The following is a 15,847-nucleotide window of genomic DNA, read 5'->3' on the forward strand; positions in this document are numbered from 1 at the left end:
TCAGGTGTAGTAGGTAGTTTCATTCTGTTTAATTGGCAGTAATGTTTGAAAACTCTGACCTCATCCTTGCAAAAATTTTGTTACTTATATTTCCTGAAAAAGTGGTGATAGGCTTGATCAGCTCATTGGTAGAAAGTATCTGTGTCATTGATATTACTTTAGACTTGCATCTTTGTAACTTGAACCAAATTTGGCTTTTAGGACTATTTATCAACAGAAAATACAAGGCTGATGTAGACTCTATAGCTGCAAGTGTATTTTCATAAATAAAAGATTAAGAACTCGGGCGTATGTGACAGTTTCTTGGGGACCAGGTCAGTGTAGTGTGTCTGGTGACACTTGGAATGTTTATTTGCCGTTTGTTGAAAGGGATATTCAGATATTCAGTGTTATTTTTGCAAATCCCCTCCGTAGGGCAGAGCACTCCCATGCTGGATTGAGTGCTCAGCATGAAATGCTGTTTTTCCTGCAGGAATCCTAGGTGACCCATGCAGGGCCTTTTCTCTCCTCTCAGGAGCCCCATCTCCACAGGGAATGGGGAACTGACCCTGAGCAACTCCAGCAACAGAGCAGCGGGCTCTGTGTGTTTTCAGCTGTCACAGGTCAAAAATTGTTATGCAGTGCTAAAGAACAAACCAGCTTTTTATTGGAGGACATGTAAATGTTATAACAAAGATCTGGACGGATCTTTTGACCCTAAGGTGGTAACTCAGTAGCTGCTTCACTGCCTTTTTTGCTTAAAACACTTTCTCTAACACCAGGGACTGCACTGACCTGACCTGTGCAGCCTCCATAATGAATTTTTCTTTTTTATAGTAAATTAATGAGTTAGGGGGGCTTTGTTGTTGTTATTAGATTATTATTACTACTATTACTATTATTATTAATATGAAAGAGTCCTTATTAATGGACAGTTTCCCGGCTTACTGGGATGGAGATAAGGAAACATGGTTTTAAAGGGATCCTGCAAAAAAAAATGTTTGCAGAAAAAAAGAGATCTGAGATTGCAATTGCCTGCAGACCTGCAGTCAGGAGTAAAGAATGAAAGGCTCTCACTTTGAATGCATTTAGTCTCTAGCACAACACAGAACAAGCTAAAACATAAATGCACTATCTCTTAGCTGATTTCTGACAGCTTATAATGAATGAATGGGCTGCAGATTGAAATGTCACACTAACGTGCTTCTGAATAAGAAATGAGTTTCATCAGCTTTATTCAATATATTCCTATCTGTGTCTGAAGTACTGAACAATCCATTTTGCTTGGGAATACATTTGGAAGTGGAAGAAGTTGAAATGTGTGCTCTCTATAGATATTAATAAAATACTTTTTTTCTTTTTTTCTCTTCATTGCCAAAAATAGTAAGTGGCAAATAGGCTGGGTTCTGACTTTGAACTTGGAAAGATCTAGGAAATAAAAGTGTAGGAAGTCAGCTGGCTATTTGAATGTAATATTTGGAAATTTTTTATATAGATAAAAAAGAAAGGGGTTTGCGAAAATTACATTGGTAATATTATGGAATTTTCCATTTGTGAATTAAAAGTACTTTATCAACTGCTAGATCTTTGGTCAATGAAGCAATCCCTGATTATAGTTCCCTCTGCTGACATTTTTCTATATATGAAATTCCCATTACTTATAGAAAAAGACTGTGGGATCAAGCTTACTGAAGATGTTTAATAATTGTTTTTCCTGACTGTTTTTCTGTTAATACTGAAATTTGGTGATAACTTCAATGCTTCCATTGCTCAACAACAGTTTATTTTATTGAGGATCATAGATGGGATGATTTTGGCTATGTTGCATACACATCTATCTCAGAAGAGGATTTTTATATTTTGCACTGTCTCTTACTGTTTCCCTCCTTGTCTAACTCTGTCTTTTTACCCTCTCTCTTGTGTGACCCCTTCTAGATGTTCGACTGGATCAGCCACAACAAAGAGTTGTTCCTGCAGAGTCACACCGAGATTGGTGTGAGCTACCAACACGCCCTGGACCTGCAGACACAGCACAACCACTTTGCCATGAATTCCATGGTGAGTTGAGGGCACTGGGAGCAGCACAGGAGGGAGGAGAGGGCCAGCACAGGAGGCCACCTCCAGTGCTCAGGGGCTGAGGGACCTGTGAGAGGTGATGTAAGGAAGGTCAGGCTGCCTGAGGCAGCAGCAGGAGTTTGTTTACATTTTGGAGAGCAAATACAATATTTTTTGTTTTCAATATTTCTTTGACTGGGAATTAATGAGAGCTGTAGGATGCACTTTAATAATTTATACTTCTCCCTCGACAGAGAGGAGGGTGGAGGTATACACCTTATATATCAGGTGCTTTTCAGAACTTTGAAAAGGAGACACTAATCAAGCTGTTAGTTGTGGCCACAGTGGGATTTTGCCTTTTTCCATTAATTGGTCAGAACTTTTGAATGCAACGCAATTTACCTTTCTTTTTCAAAAAAGAAAAACCATCAATATACCTTTTTAAGTGCTTTACTCATTTTCTATTCTTACCAGACATAAGGTATTTGTCCTGGAAACTGCCCTGCTTTCAGCACAGAAATGAGGACAGGATGTATTGATGTTTTGATCATTGCAGTGGGATAGTAAAATGCATGTATACACCCTGCTGCAACTGTGCAGTGCAGAGATGAGCCCTCTCTGAGCACTGTCAACTACAGCAAAGCTTGCCCTGAGTAAAGCACTCCAGCAGGTGAACCTCCTCGTGCTGTGCACGGTCAGGCTCCAGCACAGGAGACCTCAGAGATGGTTGAAGTTGGTGGTGTAAGTCACTGGAGAGCCACACCTGCTCTGCTGCGCACACGCAAGGCACTGGGGAGCAGCTGTCTGAAATGGGAAAAAGAGATGCCGACTACCCGAGGAAGTGAAAGAGCCCACAGTGCTTTCATCAGGTTACAGGCATTAACCCTGGGATTCTGGCCAAATTCCCGCTCAGGTCATTAACTTCTCTGGCCTGAATTCCACAGGCCACTTCCACCTAGCTAGCTATTCCCCACTTAAAGCACTGTGACTCACTAGGGCATTGCATAACAGTGGGAGATGAGAAATGTTTGTAATGCCTATTAATGTGTTTATTGTGATTGTATCAGAACAGAGCACTGAAAACCAGGCTCTAGGCACCTGATAATTAAACTTGCCCTCACAGTGCCATCTAGCAAAGTCCAGGATAACACTGTTTCTCTCAGAGTCCCAGTAAGTAAATGTGTCCTGGAGGTGAGTGCATTAAAATTCATTTGACTTATAAAATATGCAAATTTAGTCATAATTCTTCAGAAATACCATTAGAATAGTCAGGCTTGAGGATCTCCCTTTATCCTTTTTTGTGCTAATAGTACCACAAAATATGGTAATTTAAAATAATGTTATCTAGTATTATTTTCTTAAAATAAGTGGGAGTTAGGCTTGGAAAGAGATCATTGCTGTTAACAGAAAATTAATGATTTTGCTAGAAATTTGATTTATAATTTAGCCGGATCTTTTTACATGCAATACATCAGCAACTGTTGGATTGAGAATAGCTCAGCTGTTTATTATTCAGAAGTATGAGTAATAAAATAATGAAATCTTGAGGCACTTTTTTTGGTTGTGAGGCTTGGGCTTTTTATGGTATTGAATTTTGTTTTGTTTTGTTAATACATTAAAATCAGTATCTACTGGAGATCTGGAGGAGGACAAAGTAGCTAAAGATGGCTGTATGTTTAGCTGGGAAAAAGCCCAGTATTTTTTCAGCGAAAAGTTGCATCAGATCTTGGATCTCTAAGGTGTTTTGTTTTGATTGTGTTTATTGTTTGGTTTTTTTTCTTTACATTGTGCCTATTGTCATTTAATCCTGGCATAACTAATAATAATTAAAATACAGTCTTCAGTTCCTCTAGAAAATGCACACCCCTAATGTTTACTGGGTCATGCCTTTTGTTGAATGATCTTCCTGTACATCTCCATAGGCATGCTGTGACCAAAGCTCCTTTTTGGAAAAACAATTTGCTACTCTGTTTGTTACAATAATAATTCTTCCTTCTAAATTATCAATATGGGATGTGGGGAAATAATATATTTGAGGTAACAAACTGTAGTGTGGTATTTTTCTTTCAAATAAGGAGCATAGATTATTTTTTTCCCTGTGATTCATGGTGGTGCTTGTTTTCACTTCAGTTTCAAAATAAATTGTTACCCTTTATCACAGCTGTATAATGCTTATACTGAACCAATAATACTTTTCACAAAGATGAATATTTAACTCAGACCTTTTCCAAGCAATATCAATAATCTAATAAACTTGCTAGAAAACAAATCCTCAGTGCTCCCATATGGCACAAAGCATAATGGGTGTAGCTGTGCACTTGGATACCTGGTGTACATGCCATTTGTTCTGACTAAAGTTATTTGCATTTCCCTTGCTTGGATTTTTTAAGGCCTGGATCTGATAACTTCCTTAAATTATGAGTTCCTGCTTTCTGCACACAAAAATGGGAGTGTTCAGTGCTGATACTGCTGCCTGTCCAGCTGTCAGGGAATTACCTGACACCACACAGGATCCATGTTGTCCTAAATCACAATATATTTCTAACATGTTACAATTGTCATGCAAAGGCATAACATAATAATAACATAATAATAACATTGTCATGCAAAGGCATAACATAATAATGTCTGTTGAAAATTCCCAATATCTGTCTTCAATGAATGGTATTTTTCTGTATGTAGGCTGAGCTAAAATGCCATCCAGTATTACACAGGCTACATGTAATTGGTCTTGTTATAGAAACTTAAAGGTCTTAAAGATGTCTCATGAGGGTTTTTTTTTTGTTGCTGAAACATTCTGCTTTGGATTTATGTGTTAGGCTCATTTCACATATAGTTTCTAAAGTCACAGTAGCACAGTATAAACTGGTTATTTTTTTATTTTATTTCAGAGGAAAACCCTTCAGCAATCAAATTTCACTTTCAGTTAATCTGCAGAACCCTTCTCTTGTAGCCCACCTTTGCTGCTTGCCATCACAGTATCTCACCTAGTCCTCTAGGAAATGAGATGAACACTGCCAAATTCCTTGCAGATTTAATGCTTTTTTCTTTTTTCTGCTCATTTTTCTTCTGTGAGTGTCAGGCGTTCTTTTTATAAGTGCGTCACAAGAAAGTGTAGTCCCAGCCAGGCTTGGAGGACTTAATTAAGAGGGGAGGTCTCCCAGCATGCCCACGAGGTGATCAGGAATGAATGACTGTATTTCCCTGAGGGACATCATTGCACAGTTGCAGCTCCAGCACTGTCAGTGTTCGTTGTGACACTGAGGGCTCTGATCCGAGCGCCTGCTGGGGTCTGGACGTGCACAGTGCTGGAGGGACAGCTGTGTCACACGCTGGGGACCACAATCAGGGTCTTGGTTGGGCCACAGAAATGGGCTGAGAGTTGGTGGACAAAGAGGGGCATGGGAGCTTACAAGGCACTGCTCAAGGCTTTTGTAAGCTGTAAAAGAAACTCTTACCTATCGTGATATCCATGTACATGCGGGGAAATTTTTGTTTTGTTTTCCAGCCCAGTGATTTTTAGAAGGTAAAAATCCCCTTTTTTTGGACTAAAGTTTCAAAGTTGAAATAATGAATTGTGTCAAAGTCATGGAACATTGTTTGCTGTGTTTGAAGAAAAAGTTCCTGAAGAAGTTTTGATTTCTTGTAGAAAATGTTTTTTTTTCATCCTGATTTTGATGAAATATTGCAAATAAAAAATTAACTCTAACATGAGAAGTGCCTTTGAAAATTCCGCAAGTACATGTGAATACCTTTTTCAATGCTGAAAAATATATATTAGCCAAAATTTCAGTGCATCCTAGTGTCATGACCACAGAATGTCAACTGAAGTGCTTTTACTTCTAGACATTTATGTATTATTTCCTCATTTTTTGACCTATTGTGCTCTATAATGCTATAAATGAGTGATCCCTTGCCGTCCTCTTTGAGGACCCCTCTTGGTTTTGAAAGAAAGATGAGGTTAGGTTAAATTTGAAGTGAGACTTCCCATGCACCTGCAATTGTGGATTTTCCAAGCCTAAAGGAAAAACAAAATCATAGACATTAGTTGCTCTATTGAATTTATTTCCTATTAAGATTGAAAGATCTGTATAGTAGTGACATAGAAAAAAAATCCTAATTCACTCAGTTTATACAAGTGAACACTCCAGAGGGCAAGGAAGATTTAACTTTGTGAAATGTCAACAGACGAATTTCGTCAGCATAGATTTTCCATTTTACTTCAGAACATTACACATTGGCAGATAAAGATATAAGAAAAAACCTGGCTTACAGTGTTTGTTCTTCTTCCAGGTGGTAAAGAAATGCCTTGCGTTTTGTGGATGGTGGTCAGTTAAATGTTGTGTTTTTTCCTGAAAGTAAATTATGGATTGCCTTGAGGCCATTCTGCATTTTATTTCAATCTGCAACAGCAATACAGAATACAGGTGATACTGCACTTGAGTGCATTTGTTGCTCAAAAATGAGCAGGAGAAGCTCAAGAGTCTCTGTTTTCCACTTGGTGCGCAAGGAATGGAGGTGTGAGCTGGTGATTCCCAAACTGCTCCTTGCTTCCTGCTGAAAAGAACTGTGGATTTAGTGGGTTGGTACCCTTCCATGAAAAATTCTCATATAGGAAAGAGACATTTTCATCCATATCCATGTATAAAAATACAACAGACATAACAATATATAAATCTGACTTAAGAACTAGACTCTCAGAATATCTGCTGCAGTTCAGCTAAACTTTCCTGTACCATCCTGCTGGTTAACACAGCTGTGCACTGGAGCCATTGGGAACCACAGAATTCACAGCTGTTCCCTCCATGGCCATTGCATAAATAAAAAATAAAAATAAATAATCAAAATCAGGATGAAAACAACCATTTTCTACAGGAAATCAAAACTTCTTTGGGAACTTTTTCTTCAAACACAGCAATGTTCCGTGACTTTGGCACAACTCATCTAAGTTTTAGCACCTGTAGTGATGCTGCACTACTTTCCACCAAAGGGATTGACCTGAAATGTTGCAAAATTATCTTGGCTGAGCTTTTACTCATGAAGGATTTCTGGGAAAAAGGCTTAAACATTTAGTATGATTTCCAGTTTCTAACCTAGAGGGACACAAAGAAATGTTGGACTGTGGCTGGTGGTCAAAATTTCAAATCATAGTGTCTTTTTTTAGTATACTTTAAGCTCCAGAACAGATTTGATTGGTTTCTCTAGTTGTAGTGAAAAAATATGGTTATTTCTTAAAAATTAATCTAACAATTTTGAGCCAAATCTATTTTTCAAAAAAGGCTTTGTGATAAGAGGGGGAAAACAAGACTGAAAGCTGGGTATTGCTTTAGTTCTGTTATTTATGTGACAGTTGTCACAGTCATGGTTCTACCAGGGAGAATTGAGTAGCTCAAAGGGCTGGGGCCCAATCTTTTTCCCCTTTAGCACCTACAGTTATGATGAATGTACTTCACAGTTATCCCACACACTTTGCAGACATACTTTGCCCTGCTTTACAACTTAGTTTGGACCTGTGCCTACCTTGGCAGTGCTCTGTTGCATTTCATGTTTGGATTGGCAGATACCTTTCCACGTTTTGCTCCCACTCACTCTGATGAGATCCTGCTCCAACAAACACTTTCATTTCTGATTTATTATTTGCCCATGAGTAATGCTGCTAAAATCATCAGGGCTATGTCTGTCCTTGTGACTGAGGGTCTTACAGATTCTACTCCCAGAAATTTCTAAAGCCCTTTGGAAATAGTTTAGAGAGACAAGAAAGCAGCAGTAAGCCATAATTAGCAAAACATCTCAAATTTTGAGATGTTCCTTTCCTCTCGTGAGGAGGAAAGAGAAAGGAAAAGTGCTTCCATCAAATGACTTTCCAGGAATCTGCAAGAGAGCTGTCATTTGTCTTGTGATGGTGCATCACTGTGGGACACTGTCATGATGGCAATTTATTTTCAGCTTGCATTCCTATGCAGAATGAGGGTATTGTAATGTAATTACATTGCTGTCTGAGGATCAGTTTGAGAAAAAAGTATTCTTGCACTTTTTCAAGGCTGAATAAAAACAATAATGGAAAATTCTTAGGAAAGAACAGAAAATATTACCCTTTTAGAGGCTTTTGAATCCTTCTAAATGCAGAATAGAGTTGAATAATATCTCTGCTGGAGAATAGCTTAAAATAGCCTGCAGAGAAGATAACATTTTAACTGAACACCATAATGTAATAGACATTTCTATGGAAACACTTATATTTCTATAGGATAGCCTTATGAGCTCTTTTAAATTCGGTAAGACTTTTCCATTTGTTGACACTACATGTCTATAAAGGATTATCAGACAGTTCTCAAAGGGCATAAAGCAAACCTTTTACTTATGATATGTGGATAGAGCATCCAGAAATATGAATTAATGCAACAAAAATATCAGGAATAATATAGAAGCAATGAGTGCAACCCTAGCAGGTGAGTGAATTGCTGAAGTATGGCAAATTAGTTTTACATAAATAAATTCAAGGAGAGAGGGGGAGATAGCAGTGTTAGATAATGACATAGATGTACAGAAAGAATCCAGAGGGATGTGTTTTTAGAGTGGAAGGTAGAATGCCTGCTATTCACGCATATTGAAGCAGGTGGTTGATTGCTCTCACTGAACTGCTTGGCTTTACTCCAATTGATGGTGTTTGGAATGTGCAATGAATGCAGAGGGTGGTCACAGTTCTTCCTTCTCTTTACTTATGTGTGCTTTCTAATTTTCAGAATGCCTATGTCAACATCAACCGAATCATGTCTGTGGCGTCAAGGCTCTCCGAGGCAGGCCACTATGCTTCCCAGCAAATCAAACAAATATCCAGCCAGCTGGATCAAGAGTGGAAGAGTTTTGCTGCAGCTCTGGATGAGCGCAGCACCATCTTAGCCATGTCTGCTGTCTTCCACCAGAAAGCTGAACAGGTGAGCTGCTTTGGGGAAAGGCAGAATGGTCCCGTGCTACCTCAGTAAAGGTGATGCTGCAGTTACTGCTTGATGGGTTTTGGCTTATGTGCAAAAACTCAAAAAGTGCAGCGAGGCTGAGAGCTTTGTTCTTGGGGGCTCAGTGTCCCAAAAACAAACAGTAGTATTTCCACCCTAAAAATGGCCCATGTCCCCTGGTGGGTAAGAAATTATGTTTTCACTTTAGTAATGAGAAAGAATCTGATCATAACTGAAGTACACTGGTGCAGTAACAAGCTGTTTTATTTATAATATTTCATTAGTGCTGAGAATAAATTCAGGATTATTATGGTCAGGAAAACAGTATCTGCACTCATGTATATGTGCTATGTGCAGAGGAATATTACACACATGACAAAGGTGGAGACCAGCAGGCAATTTCTAGAAACCAAAGAATATTATTGTTAAGGCATATTATGGAATTCATTCTAACACTTACAGTGCTCTCCATAGCCCCAGACTTCGTTAGACCTCACTGAACAGAGATTTCAGAGACAGCTGTGAACATGAAAGAAAATTTTCCATACTCCTGAACTCTTGTGTCTTTAACAACTACTAAAACAGTTCAATAGTTCATAGCTAGAATAAAGATTTAAAATGTCATTGAATAAACCTTGAGCTTTTTTTTGCATCTAAGCCAGGTTCACCTAAAGATGATGCTTCAACATCGATGATATGTTGATTACATTCATTTTCCAGTTACAAACACTGCTTTGGGGCTCTCTTCAGTGTTGTTGTGTGCTTGTTTTTCCAAGTAGTTAATATCAAAGCTACTAAGTGGGTGTGCTTGATATGTATAAAATAACCCATACTTGAAGCATCTGAAGACAAAATTGTAAAAGCTAAGATGGAAACTGTTAAGCCAGAATATATGTGTAGAAAAGGTTATCTTAAAGAGTAAAGATTTTCCTCATTGTTTGTTTCTGACTGTAGAATTACAATGGATTTTTCTTTATTCCATGTTTCTTATTGACAACAAGCAATAGCATAGAGCAATTACTCACCCTACTGGGCACTTACTCATGTAAGCACACTCAGTGCCTTTGATGGGACTGATAATGTAAGAAGATGCCCAGTTCAAAAACTTTCATCTCCTTACAATGGGCACTGTAGTGATTAGGTGTAGTCTTCATGTTAATAATTGGTCAATCATCATATATTCATAAAGAAAAATCAGAGAAAGGATATATATATGCAGTCTGTAGACACAATGAAAATGTTAGGGTTTATTAATTAATTAGATAGTTCTTTGCTTGGTTATGTTTGGGGTAGTTTTTACCACTTCATGTTTTTTTTTGGTTTTTTTTGTTTTTTTGTTTTGTTTTGTTTTGTTTTGTTTTTGTTTTTGTTTTGTTTTGTTTTGTTTTTTTTTTCCATGAGTGACCCCCTATTTTTCTGAAGTGTCAGTCTTGTTTGCTATTTCTGAGGAGCTGCTGAGGTATTGTGCAACATGAAAGGCAAAACCAGAAAACTATACTGACCTGCCTGGCAACTCTTCCCAACAAATTGAAGTTTGTGCTGTCTGACAAGAGCCAATCTCTCATTATTAACAGACTGCTAATTGTGCCAGCAGTTGCTCCTCACTTGCAGGAAGAGAAAATTCAGTGGAAGAGAAATGCTGAAGTGAAACCTGTGAACTCAGCTACAGAAAAGAAATGTGGGTGTTGCTGCGTCCATTTGCCAGGACTAAAATTTCATCCCTGCCTTAGTAACTCTGGCATAAAGCAATGACTTGAGCTAATAATTTGGTCATTTAACCTCTGTATAGTATAAATAGTGAGGTGTTTGAGATTTGGTCTGTAACTAAGTCTGTTGTCTATCAAATATTCATTCCAAATGTGACTTTTTATTAGTTGGCATCAGCCAGGGTTTTTTTTTAAACTCAAATCAGGGCTTCATTATTTTACAATAAGTAGGGCTTACTGTCAAATAGGGCTTTATTGTGAAGCAAAGATACAGATAAACCCACTATTTCCTCTGTTGCAGATCAAATCTATTTTTGCTCCCTTTGTTCTCTCAGTAAGGGTAATCTTGTTGCAGATGGAGCCATTTCTTCCAGAGTGTATCCCTGCTTCCCTCACACGTATCTCTGGTGCAGATTGTCATTTCTTCTCCAGTGCAATAAGCTGCTGCAGTCTCTTTGTTCATTCCTTCCTATTGATTGAAGGTCTCTGTGATGCCAACAGGAAGCCAGTCTTCTAGGACCATAATCTTTCAGCCTCTGGCACACCCCAGCCTGCAAGGGAGCTGTTGGCTGGGGACAGAGATTTATGAAATATCTATAATATGCAAGCTGAGCAAGAAGAAACTTCTTTTTTCAAGGTCTGTTCCTAAAGACCCCACACAGAAAACTGCACAGAATGCAATTTGTCTGGTTTGGAAGGATGAAAGGCTAAGTCAACCCTGCTGGGAATTGAACCTCACATCTGTCTTCATGTGCCTCAGAATCACAGTGCTTTCCTGGCTTTTATTGCAGATACATGTGGCGTGTATGAATGGGACTCAGCTGAATTGATTCCTGGATGCTTTATTTATTTTCCTTTTTTTTTTTTTTTTTTAGTGTGTGTGCACATACTTGTCTTTCTTAAATTTTTAAGCACAACTAGTACACAGTAAACCATCATCAAGGAAACAGCAAAGAAAAGGAAAAAATAGAAGAAAAGAAAGAAAACAAGACAAACCTAGCCTCCAGCTAGGCAGTCTTCAACACAAGTGTCTGATCAAAAGCCAGTAGCCTGCACTCAAAACAACCACTTTGTCCAGGTCAAGGTACCACTCAGCAGATTCAGTGCAGGTGTTTCCCAAATATCCTATCATTCCACCTGCTACAAAACTCTCCATTCTTTGGGGGGTTTTCCTTCTTTCCTATTTCTTTTTTTTTTCCTTCTTTTTAAAAATTTCCCCTCCTTTTCTCATGCTAACATGTAGATATTCTAGAGCAAAAGAGAATCTGCTTCTCTAGGTTTATGTATGTCTGAAGCTATTCAAAGTGTCAGGAGGATGTAGGACAACATGTCTTATCTCACTGAGATTTCAAGAGACCTTGCTGATTTACTCCAGATGAGCTTCCTGCTCACCAACCACCAGATGGGGGAAGCACCCACACAGGTGTCCTCCCCATTTTGGATGTAATCTTTGAATGGGCTAAAGTGTTCATAAGATGTTCACTCTACAGGTCCTCTCAGAATGAACAAATTAATGTTTTGAATTAGCCAGGAGATCTCTACCAATTAATTCTGGGTCAGAGTCTACCCTCAGAAGATCATGAGCAGAATTACTGTTTAAGGTAGTAGGTGTTAAGTGCACACACTAGACATTTATGTTGATTCTCGGAAAAGTGACCCCTGACCATTAGTTTCATATTACTTTATTGCCCAACCAGGAAGATTACTGTTCTCATCTCTCAGCTCTGCCTGGATCTCTCTAAGCACATCTTCAACTCCCCTGTATGAGGCAAGGAAGAGAAGAGAAGAGAAGAGAAGAGAAGAGAAGAGAAGAGAAGAGAAGAGAAGAGAAGAGAAGAGAAGAGAAGAGAAGAGAAGAGAAGAGAAGAGAAGAGAAGAGAAGAGAAGAGAAGAGAAGAGAAGAGAAGAGAAGAGAAGAGAAGAGAAGAGAAGAGAAGAGAAGAGAAGCCAGTTAATATTGATAAGATGCAGGGCTAAGACCAAAATATAAAGGGAAATTCCAGAAACAGCATCAGGAAAAATACAAGTAGCTTGAGACAAAAAATTGAAAAATTCAGGGTAGCAAGAGGTATTAAGAGTCACTGAGGAAAGTGGCTTCATGGATGTCTTCCTATCTTTCCCCACAGCCATTCTGACATGAAAGCACACTAGAATTTTGTTTTAAATTTTCTGGGTCCTGGAGAACCACCCTAGTTATCCTGCAGCTTCCACACAGAGGCAAACAGTGAGCAAGGCCTGGGCAAAAAGGATAGAGAAATGCAGAGTACAAAATATCTGAGCTGTGTTTTGGAGCAACCACCTGGTACAGCAGAACAGTCCCTGAGGAAAATTAGTAAGAAGTCTGAGAATCCTTTATTACCTGTTAGAATTTGCATGCAGCATTTGCAACTCAGGTTGAGTGTAGGTCATATTTTAAAGATGCTTTTGGATTGGATCAGAGACAAAAAGGTACTGTAGGACTTCTTTATTTTTTGAGAGACATTCTCCCTAATCTTTCTTAAATCCTTGTAAAGCATGGACAATTATTTTAGCCTGTCATTTCAAATCATATTTAAGGGTTTTTATGTTCCCAATAGGAGACATTCTAGTCAATAAACTAATTATGAATTTAAGCATTTCAGTTAAATGGTATTGAGTTCTAGTAGATGGTAATGACTCCTGTTCCAAACTAACAGTTAGTAATTTACAATTTTAAATGCAAGTTTTTGCAACTCAGTCAAATGGTGATTTTGTGTTGTGATAAGAATTTACTTCTAGCATGAAGGGTTACATTTAAATAATTTTTTTGTCTATCATAATGTGTGACAAATAATAAAAATTAACAATGCTGCTCTTTTGAAAATGTCCATATCAATAGCACTATGGTCTGAACTAACATTTTGCAAAAATCCCTAAAAAAACCCTATTTGCTCTTCCTGCATGACTCCGCAAACACAGCACAGACCACTCTGCACTGTTTCAGAATATCAAATACTGACTAGCTGCATCCCTTTAAATTTTTTAAAACAGATTATGTCAACTGCTCTTGCTAGGGGTGGAAGCAAAATTAACAAAGTAATTGTTAAATGTCTATATACAAAAGATAGATGCAGAACAGCAAGGTGGACATGTGCAGGGGATCTTCTTAAGACTTCTCCCACGTACTGTGCAAATCACAGTCTGGAGATGTGACAATAGATGAGTAACAGGACTGTAAGAGCTTTTACTGAAATGGGTAGAGTTCAGCAGTTTTCATAAGAACCATAACACTGTGATTCCATCTGCAGGAGCACTCGTCTCTGAGGTGTAAAGGTCTTTTGTTCACTGTTTCGACCAAGAGGTTCATGGAACAGCCTCAAAAGGGATTGATCCCAGCTCTGTGCTCTTAAACTGCATCAGAAATTATGTGAATTCCACTACTTTGGCACAAAATCTGATGACTTCAGCTTTATGCAGGGATGTTTGGGGATTTCATCTGAACAGATTCAACAGATCATAAGTCAAACCAGTGCAGGAGAGCTTGCCATCCTTGCCTCTAGCTTTCTAGAAAGCACAGTCGTCACTGGTAGGTTTGTACTTTGTAGACATGAACTCTTAGGAATTCATCTTTTGTCACCAAATCTTTGTGCACAGAAGTGTTTACAGTGCAAACACTTTATAGCCTTGATTACACAGCAGCATGGTGAATAGCTTTACATTACCAATAAAAAAGGATGCTGATGCCAGAGACAGGGTTGAATTGGAATTCTTTGCTTTGAATCTCACAGCCCTTCATGCTGTGAGTGAGTGTTTAACTAACAAGCCACAGGTGAACACTTCAGGAGGTGACAAAGCTCTGATCCTGGGGTGCTTTTATGGTGTTATGCATTCATCCTACAGGGCACTGCATCTGTTATATAATTAGCTGTTCTTTTTTATAAATAGCCCAAGGTGTAGCAGGCTGGTTTAACAAAAAGATGGAGAAAGACAAAGCATTAATGAGAAATAATGAGGTGGCATTAGGCAGCTCGTATGGACAACATATGAATATATGAGTTGTGTCATTGAAGCAAGCCCTGCTTAAAAGAAAAACAGGGTGGGAGTCTTAAAGACTAAATTCCTCTTTTCTTTTACAGAATAAGCAGCATCCAGGAGAGCTTCCTCAGTTTGTTCTGCCAAAGTGCATCAGCACTGCTCTGGAGGCCGTTAGAGTAGAAAAATATTTTTTTGCACCCCAAAGTGTTCAGTTTCTGTCTGGCTGTTAAGGCTTCCAACCAAGGTGCTAAACCATATCAATTGCAATGGCAATGCTTTTTTTTTCCTCCCTCTTCATGGACATCTGCCCACCAGGAATTGGACTGAGACCAGCAGCTCATTTTGTGCTGGCTGCTTAGCAGCCATCATATGGCAATGGTATCTGATCACTGCTGACCTGGGCCAGAAGCACGTGTGACACAGGGCCTTAAAGCCTTGGCATTCTAATAGTAACCCCACAGAGCTGGACCTGGGATGGGAGCTCCTTGAATGCAGACTGTTTGTCTTTCACTGAAATTAATGTCAGCAGTGGTTTTAAATGGGAGTTTTCTGTTCCTCATGTGAGTAGTTTTAAGGACAGGTAAATGAGGGAAGACAGACAGACAGATAGTGCCAAATGCAGCTGGAGCTGTCACTGTGCCCTTTTTATGCTTCACACTGGTGGTTTTTTTCTGGACATGTTTCACCCTCCCTTTTTGGAATGCAGTGTTGTAGCCTCCCTGATGGTGTGCAAAGGCTTTTAGAATGGGTGCTTGCTGAATCTGCTTAAATAAGCATTATTTTTAATCCAGAAGAAACAGAAAACATTCCTTTGGATCTAGGCGTCCTTCGAGTACTGAGGAGGTGACAGGAACGTGCCTTTCCAAGATGCCCAAAAGGACTCCTTTGTAACTTCTGTGTTCTTCTCAGTCATTGCTGCAGTCATGTGTGGCACTCTGCAAAGTTTTCTAATGTTGATGAGGTTGTTTTTTGTCACTGTTGCTCATTGTTCCTGGAATTGTTTCAGTTCCTTTCAGGTGTGGATGCCTGGTGCAAAATGTGCAGTGATGGAGGCCTCCCCTCAGAAATGCAAGACCTGGAACTGGCCATCCACCATCACCAGACCCTCTACGAGCAAGTGACACAGGCCTACACAGAGGTATGTGCTTCCCAGAGCAAATG

The 15,847-nt window shown here is 39.0% G+C and overlaps 1 protein-coding gene across 1 annotated transcript in view; it reads left to right on the forward strand.

The window, feature by feature from the left end:
- KALRN (kalirin RhoGEF kinase) overlaps positions 1 to 15,847 on the forward strand; it is a 407,865-nt gene that overhangs the window by 215,630 nt on the left and 176,388 nt on the right. The window contains exons 6-8 of the mRNA XM_053983017.1: positions 1,915 to 2,037; positions 8,778 to 8,969; positions 15,693 to 15,824. Coding sequence (XP_053838992.1) covers positions 1,915 to 2,037; positions 8,778 to 8,969; positions 15,693 to 15,824 — 447 coding nt within the window. The remainder of the gene's footprint in view (positions 1 to 1,914; positions 2,038 to 8,777; positions 8,970 to 15,692; positions 15,825 to 15,847) is intronic.

Source organism: Vidua macroura, chromosome 7 (genome assembly GCF_024509145.1).
Source record: "Vidua macroura isolate BioBank_ID:100142 chromosome 7, ASM2450914v1, whole genome shotgun sequence".
Taxonomy (NCBI): domain Eukaryota; kingdom Metazoa; phylum Chordata; class Aves; order Passeriformes; family Viduidae; genus Vidua; species Vidua macroura.